Raw genomic sequence first — 21,081 nt, 5'->3', positions numbered from 1 at the left:
GGATATACACTGACTGGTAACAGTGAGATGTTTAACATTAGTGGAGGGTCTCAGGATATACACTGACTGGTAACAGTGAGATGTTGGTATTAGTGGAGGGTCTCAGGATATACACTGACTGGTAACAGTGAGATGTTGGTATTAGTGGAGGGGTCTCAGGATATACACTGACTGGTAACAGTGAGATGTTGGTATTAGTGGAGGGTCTCAGGATATACACTGACTGGTAACAGTGAGATGTTGGTATTAGTGGAGGGGTCTCAGGATATATACTGACTGGTAACAGTGAGATGTTGGTATTAGTGGAGGGTCTCAGGATATACACTGACTGGTAACAGTGAGATGTTGGTATTAGTGGAGGGTCTCAGGATATACACTGACTGGTAACAGTGAGGTGGTGGTATTAGTGGAGGGTCTCAGGATATACACTGACTGGTAACAGTGAGATGTTGGTATTAGTGGAGGGGTCTCAGGATATACACTGACTGGTAACAGTGAGATGTTTAACATTAGTGGAGGGGTCTCAGGATATACACTGACTGGTAACAGTGAGATGTTGGTATTAGTGGAGGGTCTCAGGATATACACTGACTGGTAACAGTGAGATGTTGGTATTAGTGGAGGGTCTCAGGATATACACTGACTGGTAACAGTGAGATGTTGGTATTAGTGGAGGGTCTCAGGATATACACTGACTGGTAACAGTGAGATGTTGGTATTAGTGGAGGGTCTCAGGATATACACTGACTGGTAACAGTGAGATGTTTAACATTAGTGGAGGGTCTCAGGATATACACTGACTGGTAACAGTGAGATGTTGGTATTAGTGGAGGGTCTCAGGATATACACTGACTGGTAACAGTGAGATGTTTAACATTAGTGGAGGGTCTCAGGATATACACTGACTGGTAACAGTGAGATGTTGGTATTAGTGGAGGGTCTCAGGATATACACTGACTGGTAACAGTGAGATGTTGGTATTAGTGGAGGGTCTCAGGATATACACTGACTGGTAACAGTGAGATGTTTAACATTAGTGGAGGGTCTCAGGATATACACTGACTGGTAACAGTGAGATGTTGGTATTAGTGGAGGGTCTCAGGATATACACTGACTGGTAACAGTGAGATGTTGGTATTAGTGGAGGGTCTCAGGATATACACTGACTGGTAACAGTGAGATGTTGGTATTAGTGGAGGGTCTCAGGATATACACTGACTGGTAACAGTGAGATGTTTAACATTAGTGGAGGGTCTCAGGATATACACTGACTGGTAACAGTGAGATGTTGGTATTAGTGGAGGGTCTCAGGATATACACTGACTGGTAACAGTGAGATGTTGGTATTAGTGGAGGGGTCTCAGGATATACACTGACTGGTAACAGTGAGATGTTGGTATTAGTGGAGGGTCTCAGGATATACACTGACTGGTAACAGTGAGATGTTGGTATTAGTGGAGGGGTCTCAGGATATATACTGACTGGTAACAGTGAGATGTTGGTATTAGTGGAGGGTCTCAGGATATACACTGACTGGTAACAGTGAGATGTTGGTATTAGTGGAGGGTCTCAGGATATACACTGACTGGTAACAGTGAGATGTTGGTATTAGTGGAGGGTCTCAGGATATACACTGACTGGTAACAGTGAGATGTTTAACATTAGTGGAGGGTCTCAGGATATACACTGACTGGTAACAGTGAGATGTTGGTATTAGTGGAGGGTCTCAGGATATACACTGACTGGTAACAGTGAGATGTTGGTATTAGTGGAGGGTCTCAGGATATACACTGACTGGTAACAGTGAGAGAAGGGCTGACATGGCTCTTCAGCCCTTTTTAATGTGCACATGATCTGGCTCCTCTTAGCTGCCCACTTGACGGTGAGCCAGCTGAACCTGGTGTCCCACAGCGTGGTGGCTGCTCCCTACCAGTGGGAGTACCTGTTAGGTGAGAATTATCTGTTAATTGAATGATTAGAATATTCCGCCCTGAAACATATAATTGTATGGAAGTGATTAGAATGTATAACATCATAATCAATAAATGTGTAGTCCTAGTCAGTATTAGGGTAAAGACAACATGTCTTTATGGTATTATAAACACAGACTGCCTGAGCTTGGTGCCGACCTGACTAGAGATTTGATATAAACACAGACTGTCTGAATAGTGACTAGAGATTTGGGGAGAGAACAGGGAGTATGTCAAGGACAAGGTCACTAATCTCTGTCTGCTGGGTAGCAGGACACGTGTGTGCGTCTGTTTGTATGCATGTGTGTGTTTGTATCTGTGTGTGTGTGTGCGTATGGTTGTGTGAATGTGTGGGCGTGAGAAGTCAGTATAAAATGAATTGTTTTGTATTCTTGACTTTAGAACGTTCTGTGAATAAACCTTTTTGACTATTTTAGCTGGGCCTCCGTCTGTTTCATTCGACCAGGCTCTTACAAATTCTGGTTTGCAGACTGAATAATATATTTAAATTGGCTTATGAACCTGGAGAACAAAATTCTCTTATCAGTACCCTTATCTGCTCAGTATTGTCGTGACGTTGTATTAGTTAATGTGGCGACTGTTGCTCATCGAATGATTACAAGTTTCTAATTACGTGATTAACTGAATCAAGCAATTATTAACTCATTAACCTGGGGCACCATGGGAAAACTAGTTTTTATTGAGTTTCTATTTCCCAAATTAACTCAAAGAATATCAGAATATCGATTTTACCACAGCCGCTAATTAACCAGTTGCCTCTAACAGTCTCGTTCTGAACGTCGTATAGCCCGGGATTCTGCACGGACCCGGGTCTCACTAATGAATTAGCACCACACCAGTCTTAGTTGAATGTTTATTTACTAAAAAGCTAAAATGATGATAAAAGATACACATACACAAAAACACACTCTAGGCTATTGATCAGAACTTAGTATAACGGCCAACACACTAGGGCGCGTGTTACCCAAAATGGGGATTTAAAAGAGAGAGAAAGAGAGAGATTACACGAGAGGAATATACATTTGGGTGAAATTGTCAACTATGCTCATTCTAACCCTAGCCTTGCCCCAAACTGCCGCTGTTATGAGTCAGAATATAATGATGTAATTACTTGTGGAGGGTCTCCGTGGATTTTCCCGCATGGACCGTTCAAGCTGCTCAATGACGCACTTCTCCTGCGCACCGCTCTAGGTGTCCTCACGACACGATGTCCGTGTCCTTTTGGCTTTACCGGCCTGTTCCTTTGTCCTCGCTCTGGAAGGGGTCTTCGTAAGACAGATAGCTCTGTAGCTCAGAGCTCACAGCGTAAAGATGAAAGAGTGTAGATACCACGATTCGATGGGGAGTGGAGGCTAGGTGGTTCGGCTTGAATACACCCGCTTAGACATGCTACTCATCTGTAGCTTGGGTAGAAAAAGATTTCTTTGTCTTCAACTTGTTGCGTTTTGGGTTCGTTGACCTTTTAGACCTTTGGCTGCAGCTCGGGTCACTTATTTTACCAGGCAATGTATCTGTTGTCAGAGCAGATCAGACTCCAGGACTTGTCATTGTATCCAAGACAACAGTCATCACCCCATTCTGTTAATTCTGCACTCACAGGTTTTATACCCTCGGGTCAGAAGTGGGCGTAACCGCCTTCAGGGCAATTCTCTGGGCGTACCAGGTTTAAGGGCAAGGTATAGATTTTACTCAAATCCAATTTTAAACAACTAACTTCACATTTCATCTCTCTCGAAACATGCTCTTTGATTTGGACATTTTCCACACAACGTACAATGTATAAACATCGAGCATATACGAGGAAAACTCTTAACGTTACAATGTTTTCATAATAACGTCATCTATTAACCTTTAATAACAAAACAAAAATGACATACATTTTCATATTCCATCTATCGTCATGACCACCATTGTAGTTGACGGAAACCATTGTTCCAAAGTCCCTTTATTGCATGTTTACAGTTCTGAGACTGGTTCTCCATAGTGAGAGGGACAAAGGAATGTTGTCCGTGGTCTCAGAATTACCATGGGTGTGAGGGGTCATGAAACCCCCACATCTTCAGACCCCCTAGATCTCTCCTCTGTTGGGGTTGAGAGGAAATCTGTAGGGTTGTGGTCTCCTGTAACCTGACCTGATCAGGACAGTCATGACAGTGTGTATGTCAGGTTATTATTTACAGGGACACTGAGTCGCCGTCATACCAAACCCTAAACCCTGGATAGAGGGGCTCAGTGAACGTGGAGGTGAATGTGTACAGGTGGGTCAGTGTGTCAGAGGAGGCTCTATAGAAGGACAGAGTGCCAGCTGACCAGTCCAGATACACTCCTACTCTGTGGGAGCCGGAGGAGGGGATGTCTATGGTAGTGTCATTATTATTGTGCCAGGCAATGTAACTGTTGTCAGAGCAGAACAGACTCCAGGACTTGTCATGGTATCCAATCCCACAGTCATTAAGCCCTCCTCTCCTGCTGATTCCTTTATATGTCACTCCTATAACAGCCCTTCTCCCACTCCACTCTACCTCCCAGTAACAGCGCCAAGTCAGACCCTCTCTACACAGCACCTGTCTACAGCCCTCAAATCTCTCTGGGTGATCAGGATACGGCTGCTTCTCTCTCCTCCATGTCACCTTTCTGTTCTCCTCAGACAGAGAGAGGAGTCTGTTTACTGTGTTTGGGTCCAGTGTGAGATCACAGACATCTGATGGATGAAACCAGACACAATATTAGAAATCATCATCATTCACATTAGAATGTTAACTCACTTTTCACTAATTAATTTAATGTAGATGTTTCTAGGTATCAAAAGGAGAAGTTAAGGTAACTTGAGACTTGTTGAATGATCATATGGTAATATAAAACACACTTATTCACAATAAATACACACACACACCTACACACACACACACACACACACACACACACACACAAACACACATCCTAAACATACACACACTGGGGATGCACACATTTCTGACTTAACACGAACACACACACACACCTGTATGCATGCATAACACAAACACACACACATTGTCAAAGCAACTCTTTGTAAACTTTGGTGTCCCTGATTTCTGCTTCTGTAGAACTATAGCTGATATTTAATATGACCAAGTAAGTAATGATGGTGGTCTTTGACTTTGACTTAACTTGAATTAAGACTTATTCTTAGTCATATTCTTCACAGCAGTCAACACTCACATTTTCTAATCCCAGGTTTCATTGTGTTCTCTCCACCATGTTCCACACTGTAGCGGTAAGCAGAAGAACAGACAGTCATTGAGGGATACACCTGAACACACACACACACACACACACACACACACACACACACACACACACACACACACACACACACACACACACACACACACACACACACACACACACACACACACACACACACACACACACACACACACACACAGCAAACACTAGGAATGGTTGTCTGTGTGTGTGTGTGTGTGTGTGTGTCCAGTTTGTGTGTGTCCAGTGTGTGAGTTTGTGTGTGTGTCCAGTGTGTGTGTCTCCAGTGTGTGTGTGTGTGTCTCCAGTGTGTGTGTCTCCAGTGTGTGTGTGTCTCTAGTGTATGTGTGTGTCTCCGGTGTGTGTGTGTGTCTCCAGTGTGTGTGTGTGTCCAGTGTGTGTTCAATGTGTGTGGGTGTCCATTGTGTGTGTGTGTGTCCATTGTGTGTGTGTCCATTGTGTGTGTGTGTGTTCAGTGTGTGTCCCCAGTGTGCGTGTGTGTGTGTCCAGTGTGTCCAGTGTCTGTGTGTGTGTCCAGTTTTTCCAGTGTGTGTGTGTCCTCAGTGTGTGTGTGTGTGTGTGTGTGTGTGTGTGTGTGTGTGTGTGTGTGTGTGTGTGTGTGTGTGTGTGTGTGTGTGTGTGTGTGTGTGTAATTAATGGGAATAAGTATGTTTTATATTACCATACAGTACACACTGGACACAACTACACTGGAAACACACAAACACACACACACACACTGGACAAACACACAGACTGGACACACTGGACACACACAGTCAGCATATAACTTTGTCCAAGTGGTGGTAAGAATGTTTGTCTTAACCAGCCTGGTAAGTCAAACATGTCTGATATGAACATTGACATAAACCCTCTACATACTTGAGTTTCTCCAGTCTGCAGTGTGGATCCTCCAGTCCAGCAGAGAGCAGTCTGACTCCTGAGTCTCCTGGGTGATTGTAGCTCAGGTCCAGCTCTCTCAGGTGTGAGGGGTTTGACCTCAGAGCTGAGACCAGAGAAACACAGCCTTCCTCTGTGACTAGACAGCCTGACAGCCTGCAAAGAGTCAAATCATATTAAAATCACACTGCTATTCATTGGTGGTGAAAATAGTGGCAGTATATATTTTTTCTAATATTCAGATATATCAGTGTCCTGAAACTTGACATATCTATTCATAAATGAATGAATGTAACATTATTATAAATGATCATAATATTACTGGTAGAGAGAAAAATGTATAGTACAAATATTTGAGTAGACTGACCAGACCAGTTTAAAAACCAGTATCAGTCAGAAGACAGACAGTGAGGTATCAGATTTAGATTGTATTGAGTATACAGTCCACACCATATCTATTTTGACAGTGAAGATAACATTTTAAATGTGGCTCTATACTCCAACATTTTGGATTTCAGATCAAATGTTTCATATGAGGTGACAGTATATAATGTCCCCTTTAATTTGAGGGTATTTAAATACATATCTGTTTCACCATTTAGAAATGAAAGCACTTTATGTATCTAGTCCCCCTATTTGAAGTCATAAGTATTCTGACCAATTCACTTATAGTGTATTAAAGTAGTCAAACGTTTAGTATTTGAAAAAGTTAAAGAACCTCTCACCATTACCAATAACAAAGGCTACAACAAAACATGCTAACATCTCACCATTACCAATAACAGAGGCTACAACAAAACATGCTAACCTCTCACCATTACCAATAACAGAGACTACAACAAAACATGCTAACCTCTCACCATTACCAATAACAGAGGCTACAACAAAACATGCTAACCTCTCACCATTACCAATAACAGAGACTACAACAAAACATACTAACCTCTCACCATTACCAATAACATAGGCTACAACAAAACATGCTAACCTCTCACCATTACCAATAACAGAGGCTACAACAAAACATGCTAACCTCTCACCATTACCAATAACAGAGGCTACAACAAAACATGCTAACCTCTCACCATTACCAATAACAGAGACTACAACAAAACATGCTAACCTCTCACCATTACCAATAACAGAGACTACAACAAAACATGCTAACCTCTCACCAATACCAATAACAGAGACTACAACAAAACATGCTAACCTCTCACCATTACCAATAACAGAGGCAACAACAAAACATACTAACCTCTCACCATTACCAGTAACAGAGGCTACAACAAAACATACTAACCTCTCACCATTACCAGTAACAGAGGCTACAACAAAACATGCTAACCTCTCACCATTACCAATAACAGAGGCTACAACAAAACATGCTAACCTCTCACCATTACCAATAACAGAGGCTACAACAAAACATGCTAACCTCTCACCATTACCAATATATGTGAATATGTCCAAATAATGAAGACTTCTTCAGCAGTTATTCTGATCTTTGTGCCTCTATAACTCTGTTTTTTGTAATTTTTCACGATTATTCATAATCATGGTAGCATCCACATGAATGTAGAAGTGTTCAGAAACATCTTCTATTCTTACTGACAATACAAGTGAAGTGACTCCAAAATGACAGGACATTATTCACCATTCAGTTTCTATTAGGAAAAACATAATTCAAAACACCACCAAGACAAACTGCAAATGAATTCAACAAGTTAGTAGAATCACAAGTTTGATGTAATCACTGCAGGCATGGAATATGGGACCAAATACTATACTTATGAATACTTTAATACAATATAAGTGAATTTGTTCTAATAAATAAGACTTCTTCAAATGGGAGAACTAGATACATAAAGTGCTTTAATTTCTAAACAGTAACACAGATATTTATAAAAATATCCTAAAATAAAAGTGACATTATACTGTCTCCTAATATGAAACATTCTATCTCAAATCCAAAATGCTGGAGCATAACACCAAATGTAAAACTGTAGGCTTCACTGTCCAAACACATATGTTGTGGACTATGTGTGTCTGGTAAACACATGTGGATCTGGTGAACAGTTATCACTTGTTGACCAACTACAGGAATACTGACCTCAGAGTCTCCAGTTTACAGTGGGGATTCCCCAGTCCAGCAGAGAGCAGCTTCACTCCTGGATCCTTCAGGTCATTGTTACTCAGGTCCAGCTCTCTCAGGTGTGAGGGGTTTGACATCAGAGCTGAGACCAGAGAAGCACAGCCTTCCTCTGTGACTAGACAGCCTGACAGCCTGCAAAGAGTCAAATCATATTAAAATCACACAGCTATTCTTTGTGGTGAAAATAGTGCCAGTATATTTTTTTCAACAATCAGATACATCAGTGTCCTGAAACCTGCCATATCTATTCATAAATGAATGTATCATTATTAGAAATGACAAATTATCAAAGTGTTGCTTGTAGAGAGAAAAATATATAGTACAAATATTTGAGTAGACTGACCAGACCAGTTTAAAAAGCAGTATCAGTCAAAAAGACAGACAGTGAGGTATCAGATTTAGATTGTATTGAGTAAACAGTCCACACCATATCTATTTTAACAGTGAAGCTAACATTTTAAATGTGGCTCTAGACACTAACATTTTGGATTTCAGATCAGATGTTTCATATGAGGTGACAGTATATAATGTCACCTTTTATTTGAGGGTATTTTTAATACATATCTGTTTCACCATTTAGAAATGAAAGCACTTTATGTATCTAGTCCCCCTATTTGAAGAAGTTATATGTATTCTTACAAATGTACTTATAGTGTATTAAAGTAGTCAAAAGATTAGTATTTGGTTGTAAACTCATTGGTTATATTTGCAGCTGGTTTTGGTAGATTTTTGGGTTATGTTTTGCCCAATATTAAAATGTTGGATGATGACTGGAGAAATGTTCTTAGAAAGTTTCAAAACACTACTAAATTAATCCTGATGATGCCTTAATTAGGAAAAATCATGAATGAATCATGAATAATAATGAGTGAGAAAGTTAGAGGCTACAACAAAACATGCTAACCTCTCACCATTACCAATAACATAGACTACAACAAAACATGCTAACCTCTCACCATTACCAATAACATAGACTACAACAAAACATGCTAACCTCTCACCATTACCAATAACAGAGGCTACAACAAAACATGCTAACCTCTCACCATTACCAATAACAGAGGCTACAACAAAACATGCTAACCTCTCACCATTACCAATAACAGAAGCTACAGCAAAACATACTAACCTCTCACCATTACCAATAACAGAGGCTACAACAAAGCATGCTAACCTGTCACCATTACCAATAACAGAGGCTACAACAAAGCATACTAACCTCTCACCATTACCAATAACAGAGGCTACAACAAAACATGCTAACCTCTCACTTTACCAATAACATAGACCACAACAAAACATGCTAACATCTCACCATTACCAATAACAAAGGCACATTCAGTTCTTATTGTGAAAAACAATCCAAAACACAACCAAGACAAACTGCAATTGAATTCAACAAGTTAGTAGAATCACAAGCTTGATGTAATCACTGCAGGCATGGAATAAGGGACCAAATACTAAACTTTTGACTACTTTAATACAATATAAGTGAATTTGTCCAAATAATTAAGACTTCTTCAAATTAAGTTACAGGTTGTAATGCAACAAAATAGGAAAAACGCCAAGGGGGATGAATACTTTTGTAGTTCTACAGTGCCTTGCAGAGGTATTCATCCCCCTTGGCGTTTTTCCTATTTTGTTGCATTACAACCTGTAACTTAAATTCATTTTTATTTGGATTTCATGTAATGGACATACACAAAATAGTCCAAATTGGTCAAGAGAAATGAAAAAAAATACTTTTTTATAAAATTTAAATTAAATAAAAACAGAAAAACTGTGCGTTCATATGTATTCACCCTCTTTGCTATGAAGCCCCTAAATAAGATCTGGTGCAACCAATTACCTTCAGAAGTCACATAACTAGTTAAATAAAGTCCACCTGTGTGCAATCTAAGTGTCACAAGATCTGTCACATGATCTCAGTACATATACACCTGTTCTGAAAGGCCCCAGAGTCTAAAACACCACTAAGCAAGGGACACCACCAAGCAAGCGGCACCATGAAGACCAAGGAGCTCTCCAAACAGGTCAGGGACAGAGTTGTGGAGAAGTACAGATCAGGGTTGGGTTATAAAAAAATATCTGAAACTTTGAAAATCCCACGGAGCACCATTAAATCCATTATTAAAAAATGGAAAGAATATGGCACCACAACAAACCTGGCAAGAGAAGGCCGCCCACCAAAACTCACGGACCAGGCAAGGAGGGCATTAACCTCTAACGAGCCTCTACCCCGGGTCCGGGATCACCCCCCACCCCCCCACACACTGATTAGCATAGCTAGCATAGCTTCACAAGTAGATAGTAGCATCTAAATATCATTAAATCACAAGTCCAAGACACCAGATGAAAGATACAGATCTTGTGAATAAAGCCACCATTTCAGATTTTTTAAATGTTTTACAGGGAAGACAAAATATGTAAATCTATTAGCTAAACACGTTAGCAAAATACACAATTTCTTTGTCCACCATTTTTTCTCTCCACCAGTAGCTATCACCAATTCGGCTAAACTAAGATATTGATAGCCAATAACCTATAAAAAACCTCATCAGATGACAGTCTGATAACATATTTATGGTATAAGATAGGTTTTGTTAGAAAAAAGTGCATATTTCAGGTAGAAATCACAGTTTACAATTGCACCGACCATCACAAGACGACTAGAATTACTATAGAGAGCAACGTGTATGACCAATTTATTCTTAATAAAACATTTCATAAGAATAGACAAAGCATAGCAATGGAAAGACCCAGATCTTGTGATTCCAGACAATATTTCAGATTTTCTAAGCGTTTTACAGCGAAAACACAATAAATCGATAAGTTAGCATACCACATGTGAAAACGTTACCAGAGCATCGATTCAAGCCAAAGAGAGCTATAACGTAATCATCGCCAAAATATATTAATTTTTTCACTAACCTTCTCAGAATTCTTCCGATGACACTCCTGTAACATCATTTTACAACATACATATACAGTTTGTTCGAAAATGTGCATATTTAGCCATACAAAACCGTGGTTACACAATGAAAATACTAGGAAATCAAGCCTCAAAATGTCGGACGTCATCTTTCAGAGTGATCTAGTTTAATTGAAAGCTAATCATATACTTGACTAAAAAATACAGGGTTGACAGGAATCGAAAGACAAATTAGTTCTTAATGCAATCGCTGATTTACATTTCTAAAATTATCCTTACTTTCTTATACAGCGTTCGCCAAGAGAAGCTATAACAAACAAAATGGCGTAATATGCGTTTAAAATATTTCGACAGAACAACGATTTATCATATTAAATATTCCTTACTATGAGGTGATTTTCCATCAGATTCTTGGGCAATGTATCCTTTCTTGGGTCTAATCTTCTTTTGGTCGATAGATGTCCTCTGTCCTTCGAAATATCCACTAACGATCGAACGGGACCCCGAAACGTGCCCAAAGTTTCAGAGTGCACGACAAAGAAATTCCTCAAAATCGCACTAAACGGATATAAATTGCTATAAAACGGTTCAAATTAACTACATTATGATGTTTTTAACAACTATAACGACTAAAAACATGACCGGATAAATATCACTGTGTAAACAACCATTTGGAAGGAGGCAGGTCTGATGTCCATTTTGCGCAAGACGCATGCAGGAAGACAGCGGTACTTGCACGTTTTCGTGTTTTATAGTGGCTCTGATTGCGCAATCGACTCCATTCAAAACGTGATGACGTACTGACACCCAGAGGAAGACGTAGGCAGTGTCGGTTTCTCCATAGCATCTACTGGCACCTTAAAACCGATCCCAGATCAGGGGTAAAAATTTCTGAAATCTGACTCCCTGTCAGGAAAAGTGCTGTAGAAGTAGTTCTGTACCACTCAGAGACAAAATTCCAACGGCTATAGAAACTAGAAAGTGTTTTCTATCCAATAATAACAATAATATGCATATTGTACGATCAAGAATTGAGCACGAGGCAGTTTAATTTGGAGACCAAAAAATGCTAATGCGGAACAGCACCCCCTATAGTTGCAAGAAGTTAATCAGAGTCAACAAAGAGACCAAAGATAACCATGAAGGAGCTGCAAAGCTCAGTATCTGTTCACACAGAGCTAAGATTTATGGAAGAGTGGCCAGAAAAAAAGGCATTGCTTAAAGAAAAAAATAAGCAAGCACATTTGGTCTTTGCCAAAAGGCATGTGGGAGACTCCCCAAACATATGGAAGAAGGTACTCTGGTCAGATGAGACTAAAATTGAGCTTTGTAGCCATCAAGAAAAACGCTCTGTCTGGCGTAAACCCAACACCTCTCATCACCCCGAGAACCTCATCCCCACAGTGAAGCATGGTGGTGGCAGCATCATGCTGTGGGGATGTTTTTCATCGGCATCGATTGGGAAACTGGTCAGAATCGAAGGAATGATGGATGCGCTAAATACAGGGAAATTCTTGAGGGAAACCTGTTTCAGTCTTCCAGAGATTTGAGACTGGGACGGAGGTTCACCTTCCAGCAGGACAATGACCCTAAGCATACTGCTAAAGCAACACTCAAGTGGTTTAAGGGGAAACGTTTTAAATATCTTGGAATGGCCTAGTCAAATCCCAGACCTCAATCCAATTGGGAATCTGTGGTACGACTTAAAGATTGCTGTACACCAGCGGAACCCATCTAACTTGAAGGAGCTGGAGCAGTTTTGCCTTGAAGAATGGTCAAACATCTCAGTGGCTAAATGTGCCAAGCTTATAGAGACAAACCCCAAAAGACTTGCAGCTGTAATTGCTGCAAAAGGTGGTTCTACAAAGTATTGACTTTGGGGGGTGAATAGTTATGCACGCTCAAGTTTTTTTTCTTGTCTTATTTCTTGTTTGTATAAAAAATGTAAAATATGTTGCATCTTTTGTGTACATCAATTTTAATTACAGGTTGTAAGGCAACAAAATAGGAAAAATGCCAAGGGGGGTGAATACTTTTGCAAGCCTGAAGTGCTTCCATTTCTAAATGGTAAAACATGTATGAACACTCTCAAATAAAAGGTGACATTCTGTCCTGTTAGATAATATGAAACATTGTATCTCAAACCCAAAATGCTGGAGCATAGCACCAAATGTAAAACTGTAAGCTTCACTGTCCAAACACATATGGTGTGGACTATGTGTGCCTGGTAAACACATGTGGATCTGGTGAACAGTTATCACTTGTTGACCAACTACAGGAATACTGACCTCAGAGTCTCCAGTTTACAGTGGGGATTCCCCAGTCCAGCAGAGAGCAGCTTCACTCCTGAATCCTTCAGGTCATTGTTACTCAGATCCAGCTCTCTCAGGTGTGAGGGGTTTGACATCAGAGCTGAGACCAGAGAAGCACAGCCCTCCTCTTTGACTCCACAGCCCGACAGCCTGACAAAGAGATCATCATGATTTCACAAATACTGTTCCTTTAACGATTAGTGTAGAAGGGCAATGGCAGAAGCATTTGGTTTATTCTCAAACAACATATAGATTCATCTTCCATCTCATAGAACTGTATGGTCATATTGTTATACTAATATGAAAATCAATGCATTTATTCAATATGTTATTCAATATAATATTATATACATATTATAATAGATATTTTTCTCTAAACTGAATATTGCTTCCACATGTTTAGTTCTTATATGTCATTTGATGTACTCACAGAACAACTCTGGAGGCTTTGACCACTGGCAGCAGCCTCAGAAGACCTTCCTCTGATCTGGAGTATTTCTTCAGGTCAAACACATCCAGCTCCTTTTCTGAAGTCAGCAACACAAAGACCAGAGCTGACCACTGTGCAGGTGACAGTTTGTCTTCTGAGAGACTTCCTGATCTCAGGTAGCTTTGGATCTCCTTCACTAGAGAATGGTCATTCAGTTCATTCAGACAGTGGAACAGATTGATGCTCCTCTCTGGAGAGGAATTCTCCCTGATCTTCTCCTTGATGTACTTGACTGTTTCTTCATGGGTCTGTGAGCTGCTTCTTGTCTTTGTCAGTAGACCTCGTAAGTGCTTCTGATTGGACTCCAGTGAGAAGCCCAGAAGGAAGCGGAGGAAAAGGTCCAGGTTTCCCGTCTCACTTTGTAAGGCTTTATCCACAGCACTCTTGTAGAAAGTAACTTCAGACTTGTCTTTTGTTTGAAGTTTGTCCATTAGATTCTCATTGTTGTTGATGAATGAGAGGAACACATATACAGCAGCCAGAAACTCCTGAATGCTCAGATGAACAAAGCAGTACACCTTGTCCTGGTACAGCACACATTCCTCTTTAAAGATCTGTGTGCACAATCCTGAGTACACTGATGCTTCACTGACATCAATGCCAGCCACTTTCAGGGCATCTTCATAGAAAATCAGATTGCCATTCACAAGCTGTTGAAAAGCCAGTTTTCCCAGTGACAGAATGCTATCTTTATTCCAGTGTGGACCTGTCTCTTCTTTTCCAACATACTTTTCATTCTTCTGTTTGGTATGAAACTCCACAAGGTGTGTGTACATCTCAGTCAGAGTCTTGGGCATCTCTTCTCTCTTATGTTTCAGCATGTGTTCAAGGACTGTTGCAGAAATCCAACAGAAGACTGGAATGTGGCACATGATGTGGAGGCTCCTTGATGTCTTTATGTGTGAGATGATTCTGCTGGCCAGGTCCTCATCACTGAATCTCTTCCTGAAGTACTCCTCCTTCTGTGGGTCATTGAACCCTCGTACCTCTGTCACCTGGTCAACACACCCTGAAGGGATCTTGTTGGCTGCTGCAGGTCGGGAAGTTATCCAGAGGAGAGCAGAGGGAAGCAGATTTCCCTTGATGAGATTTGTCAGCAGAACATCCACGGAGGTTGACTCTGTGACGTCACAACAGATCTTGTTCTTCTGGAAGTCTAGGGGCAGTCGGCACTCATCCAGACCATCAAAGATGAACAGAACTTTGTACTTGTCGTAGTTGGAGATTCTTGATTGTTTTGTTTCCATTGAGAAGTGATTAAGAAGTTCAATGAAAGTGTGTTTGTCCTCATTCATCAAATTCAGCTCCCGAAAAGGGAATGAAAATACAAATTGGACATCCTGATTTGCTTTTCCTTCAGCCCAGTCCAGAATAAACTTCTGCACAGAGACTGTTTTTCCAATGCCAGCGACTCCTTTTGTCAGCACAGTTCTGATAAGTTTGTCTTGTCCAGTTAAGGGTTTGAAAATGTCGTTACATTTGATTGCAGTCTCTGGTCTTGCTTGTTTCCTGGTTGTTGTCTCAATCTGTCTCAGCTCATGTTCATTATTGACCTCTCCTGTTCCACCCTCTGTGATGTAGAGCTCTGTGTAGATCTTATTGAGAAGTGTTGGGTTTCCTTGTTTAGCGATCCCCTCAAATACACATTGAAACTTCTTCTTTAGATTAGATTTGAGTTCACGTTGGCAAATCACAGCAAGCTCATCTGAATCTAGAAATAACACAGAGGATATTAATATTACGTCTGTTTTAATGCCTACAGTATTGTAGGACTGATATAATTTTTCCTAAAATTATAATAATTTATTATCTTAACTGACTGTATAAATGTGTAAATGTTTTCATGCATTACATGCATTACAGTCTGTAATGCATTACAGACTGGTGTGACTGATTATATTATTATTGGTATCATTGATGGTATTATTAATGTTGTCTCTCTCTCTAAATTAATCACCACAACACATCCCTGCTGCTACTTGATGAGGTCACTAGGTGTTGTATTAAGGCTGCTACAATATCATTGAGTTACACAGCTACTTTAGCTGTACTTTAGCTACAGCTTTTAAATGTTATAAAACAGCATTCAACATGAGGCAGACAGATCTTACATTTCTCCAGTGTGTCAGCAAGCTCCTTCTGGTTCATTTTCCTCAGGACGTGCAGTGTGATCTTCAGAGCCCCCTCTCTGGCACTGCTCTCCTGCTTCTCATCTTCAGCATCCACCACTTCCTTATCCTGCTTCTGACTCTCAAAGCCTTCTGGGAGTTCTGGACTAAGAATCCTCTTGAATATCTTCAGCTCGTTCTTCACAAATGTCATAATATTCTCTTCAAGCAACTGAAATAAATCAAGTAAATAAGTTAAGCAAGAGAATAAATGCTTTCTCATTAACACATTAATTCATGATTGACAGATCAACTTAACTTGATGTAAACAAAAAACAAATGTACATAACAGGACCACATACACTGAATATGGAGGCCAGGTCTGTTTGATGACTCTGGGAAGACTGACCACTGAGAATCTCTGACTCTGATCTCTCCTGTTGGTTTCTGTGGACAAAACATGAGATTACATCTCCTCATCCAGGGAGTACACACACACACACACACACACACACACACACACACACACACACACACACACACACACACACACACACACACACACACACACACACACACACACACACACACACACACACACACACACACACACACACACACACACACACACACACACACAGGGAGGGGATGTTGTGTTTGTTTAATATTGTTTTAGGACTATGAAAATGAAAAAAAGGATTAGCCTATGGATTATGAAAACAACAAAAATAAATGGGAAAATGGGAGAGGAGAAATGACTAGAGACAGTGTTGTTTAACTCACTGACCATGACCCATGAGTTCTTCTTACCTTTGTTCAGTAGAAAAGTCTCCCTCTCTGAAGAATATAGGTAGATCCATAGACTTGTCACTCTTCATGGACACACAGCTGGGTACAGGGGAGGCTGGTCTCTCCTGCTTGATTGGGCTTCAACACAACAGAGACAAACATTACATCTCTCATCTATTCTGAGCTCAGATGGGGAAACATAAGAAGAGTTTCATTCCAAAATGCTATGTAGCCATTTTTAGAAATGTTGGTCAATTATCTTTTATTGTTTAGAAATGGTGTGTTTTTTCACTATCTAATCATGGCATGTTGTTGGGATGGGATGGTGTTGTTCAATGACAGACATGTATTTGTTTAAAATCTATCACTTGATGGTTTCATTTCAGAGAGACAAATAATCATGTTTTTTTTTTTGCAAAATGCTATATATCAAATGTGACCGACCTGCTCATGTGGCAAAATTTGAAATTGTGATTTTTCTACATTGGATAAAATTAGCGACTCAGAGCTAGAAAATGGTATATCATACACTACAGTTGAGGAACAATGGGAAAGTAATTCTGCTTTGAAAGATGAGAAACTCACTTTTGAGAAAATGTCCTTTAAATGTTTTGGTACCTACTGGAGAGCTCTTCTTTGTCTACAGGGCTGTTACTTTGGCAGATAATGTCACCCATCTAAATAAATATAATTATTTTTATATAATTAACTACATGTATGGTGTTTTTGGTTGATGTCAGTTTCATTGTTTGTTATGCTATAAATGGTTATTTTATGGTCGTAAGTGGTAAAATGAACTACAAAATGTTATATCTTGCAATTCTTAGTAATTAGTACTTTTGTAAGGAATTACACATTATTCAGTACTACTGCAGTTGCTACAGAATTCCAATAGATGGCAGCATAAGACAACAAATTATATTTCAGAAGATTAGTTTAGTTTCTCCCTGGATACACCACCACTCCCCCTCACAGAAAAACTCCTGTGTGCTTCTTTCTGTCCCTTTCCACACTGCTAACGCAAGAGGAAGGACTGAAAAAGCATTTAACAGATTACTGTGAAGTAATATAATGATGATTCATATTTATTATTACATGTTTTTATGCTCATGTTTGAAATTATACTTCATTAATACAAAGATTATCAATAATCCTGAACATTAATTCAGTCACCTCACCCTATGTTGAGGTAAATTTACTTACCGGGAGGGTTGAATGATGTAATTTATTGGCGGGTTGGAAGATGCTCTCTTGTCATCCATACTAAAGTTGAGGTTCTGACTAGTGATTATTTACTCAGGGTTCAATACCTGCTATAGTAACTATTTTTTTGCTCTCCCAAAAACAACACAGCCCTAATATGAGATACATAGCTAACTAAAGTAATGAGTAACCATTTTAGAAAATCATGGGACATAACGTCTGTGGTTGCATGCTATTTTATGTCAATCATATTGCTGCTTGTAGCCTATAACTGATGCTTTGTGGTCTTATGCTGCCATCTATTGGAAATGTAGCAATTAAAAGTTATTAATTCACTTACAGACATTGGGGAGGCAGCTGAGAAAAACAAAAAAAGGAATGTGTCGAGCCTACTTGAGGCTCCCCAGAAATAAAATTAATAAGTGAAGAGAGGAGAACCGGACAGAGGTAGCCAGCATCCGTCAACGAGAGAGGGAGAAGCCCTCCGTGGGATTTAAAAATGGAAGAAACAACCAGGGAGCTCCATCCGTCCACAAGAAATGCAGATGATGATGTAGGGATAACTAGGATGCTGCTGGTATAGTAGCTAGCTAGCTTACCTAGCTGTACCGACTAGCTAGGATAACTAGCAGGTCGTTCTTCTGTCCCTCGTCTCGAGGATGATGACGAATCCAATGAACCACAAAATGAAACAAGCATAGAGAGTGAAAAGGATCTGGCTACACTCATACTGTCCCTGACCGTAAAGAAAAAAGCAAATTGACCACTGAACTTCGGTGTCTCAACACTGTAGTGAACTCCGTCGTTATTCCCCAAGATCACCTCAGACAACTCTGTGCGTAACTGGACAATATGCTTGGCGCCACACCGAACGGGGACGCGGACAGTTCTGTACGGGGACGCGGACAGTTCTGTACGGGGACGCGGACAGTTCCAGAACGCGGACATGAGCAGTGCAACACAATCAACTAACCCCAGTCTTTACAGTGGGTTATATTAGTAATATTCCTTTTTTATTATGTAAAACAAACATTCTAAGTTTTTTTATAACAATATTTTGAGATCTGGACCCATATCCACAAAGCGTCTCAGAGTAGAACATTGGTCGTATAAATGCTGAGAATAAAGACATTTTACACTTATGGGTATAAATTAAAGCTATGCATGAAGTCTCTAGTCCCACCTAGTTGTCAGATATTTAGGGCAGGAGTTGGACCTGGGGCTGAAAGGTGCCTGGTTTGAATCCCGGGTCCGGGCGCTGGAAAAAACAGGCGGAAATGATCTGACCACTGGAGGCCTGCTACATCCTCAAAACATCCACCTTTCGTTGATCAGAACTCTAGAGGTTCTTCTTCACTGAACCCAAAAATATATTTAACTTTTAGTGGTTCCATATATTAAGGAAGTGATAGAAGCCTTTTTGGTTCTATAAGGAACCTTTTTTTCTAAGAGTGCATAATAAACACGTTTTTCTTTTGATTATTTAATTCTCTACATCATGTTATTTCAAGTTGTCCCTTTGGAGCACAACATCACATTGTTAAAAAATAATCCTAAATTGGGCGTGGCAATAAATTGGGCAATTGAAGGTATCTAGGGCGTAATATGTGTTCGATGAAAATGAACATTGTATGCAACGTTGTAGTCAACATTATTGGCGAGGTACTTGATGCTACTATGCCAAAAATATTTAGAGTTGTTAAACGGGTGTGAAGAGTGTGTTGATATAACGGTTATATTGTCAAAATGATGCTTGTAACAACGATCAGAAATGGTCAAAAAAATATGCATTCCATTATATTAGGCAATAATTCAATCAAATAAAATCTAATTGTATTAGTCACATGCGCCGAATACAACAGGTATAGACCTTACAGTGAAATGCTTACTTACGAGCCCCTAAAACAATGCAGGTAAATAAAAAATACAATAGAATAAGAATTCTCTACATCATTTTATTTCAAGTTGCCCCTTTGGAGCGCAACATCAAGTTGTTAAAAAATGTTCTTAGGGCTATCCTGAATTTCAGAGAGTCTGGCGTGCCCAAAGTAAACTGCCTGTTACTCAGGCCCAGAAACTAGGATATGCATACAATTGATAGATTTGGATAGAAAACACTCTGAAGTTTCTAAAATTGTTAAAATAATGTCTGTGAGTATAACAGAACTGATATAGCAGGCAAAAACCCGAGGAAAATCCATCCAGGAATTTGGATTTTTTGACCTCCCTGTCCATTCTCATGCTTTGCTATAAAAAGGAAATCCTCCCAGATTGCAGTTCCTATGGCTTCCACTAGATGTCAACAGTCTTTAGAAATTGTTTCATGCTTGTTTTCAGAAAAATTAAGAAGTAGTTGTAGTTTTTCCAAGTGTACATCAGAATGACCTCAAGTGTTTTGGCGCGTGTGAATGAAAGCGCACACCTTGTTATTTTTCTCCGGTATTGAAAGTCGTATATTCCGTCCTAAATTTGATTGATTATTTACATATTATTTACATCATCGTGTCATGTGAAAAATCTATCAAATGTCTAACATTGCAACGAGTACAGTCAGGGTGCCGCGGAACCCCTGCAGTACCTCCACAGACCCCGGATTGAGAACCCCTGCAGTACCTCCACAGACCCCGGATTGAGAACCCCTGCAGTACCTCCACAGACCCCGGATTGAGAACCCCTGCAGTACCTCCACAGACCCCGGATTGAGAACCCCTGCAGTACCTCCACAGACCCCGGATTGAGAACCCCTGATTTAGCAGATGCTCTAATTCAGAGTGAATTACAGTAACTGCAGTCATCATATGATATGTAGGTGAGACAACCACATATCACAGTCAAATATACAGGATACCAACATTCCATTCCTGATAAACAATGGATATATAGATATCTAGGTGGATATATAGATATCTAGGTGGATATATAGATATCTAGGTGGATATATAGATATCTAGGTGG

The 21,081-nt window shown here is 40.0% G+C and overlaps 2 protein-coding genes across 2 annotated transcripts in view; both read right to left on the bottom strand.

Annotated features, from left to right (window-relative positions):
- The window catches only part of LOC129842956 (NLR family CARD domain-containing protein 3-like), a 101,176-nt gene that overhangs the window by 75,599 nt on the left and 4,496 nt on the right, over positions 1-21,081 (bottom strand). The window lies entirely within an intron of this gene.
- LOC129842954 (NACHT, LRR and PYD domains-containing protein 3-like) overlaps positions 3,577-21,081 on the bottom strand; it is a 33,666-nt gene continuing 16,161 nt past the window's right edge. Inside the window, exons 5-13 of the mRNA XM_055911674.1 lie at positions 16,945-17,061; positions 16,497-16,581; positions 16,138-16,366; positions 13,967-15,737; positions 13,513-13,686; positions 8,251-8,424; positions 6,120-6,293; positions 5,193-5,239; positions 3,577-4,692 (exon numbers count right to left, since the gene is read on the bottom strand). Of these exons, the coding sequence (XP_055767649.1) occupies positions 4,166-4,692; positions 5,193-5,239; positions 6,120-6,293; positions 8,251-8,424; positions 13,513-13,686; positions 13,967-15,737; positions 16,138-16,366; positions 16,497-16,581; positions 16,945-17,061 (3,298 nt within the window). The 3' untranslated portion in view covers positions 3,577-4,165. The remainder of the gene's footprint in view (positions 4,693-5,192; positions 5,240-6,119; positions 6,294-8,250; positions 8,425-13,512; positions 13,687-13,966; positions 15,738-16,137; positions 16,367-16,496; positions 16,582-16,944; positions 17,062-21,081) is intronic.

Source organism: Salvelinus fontinalis, unplaced genomic scaffold, assembly GCF_029448725.1.
Source record: "Salvelinus fontinalis isolate EN_2023a unplaced genomic scaffold, ASM2944872v1 scaffold_0080, whole genome shotgun sequence".
NCBI lineage: Eukaryota > Metazoa > Chordata > Actinopteri > Salmoniformes > Salmonidae > Salvelinus > Salvelinus fontinalis.
This window is presented reverse-complemented; position numbering and strand designations above follow the sequence as displayed.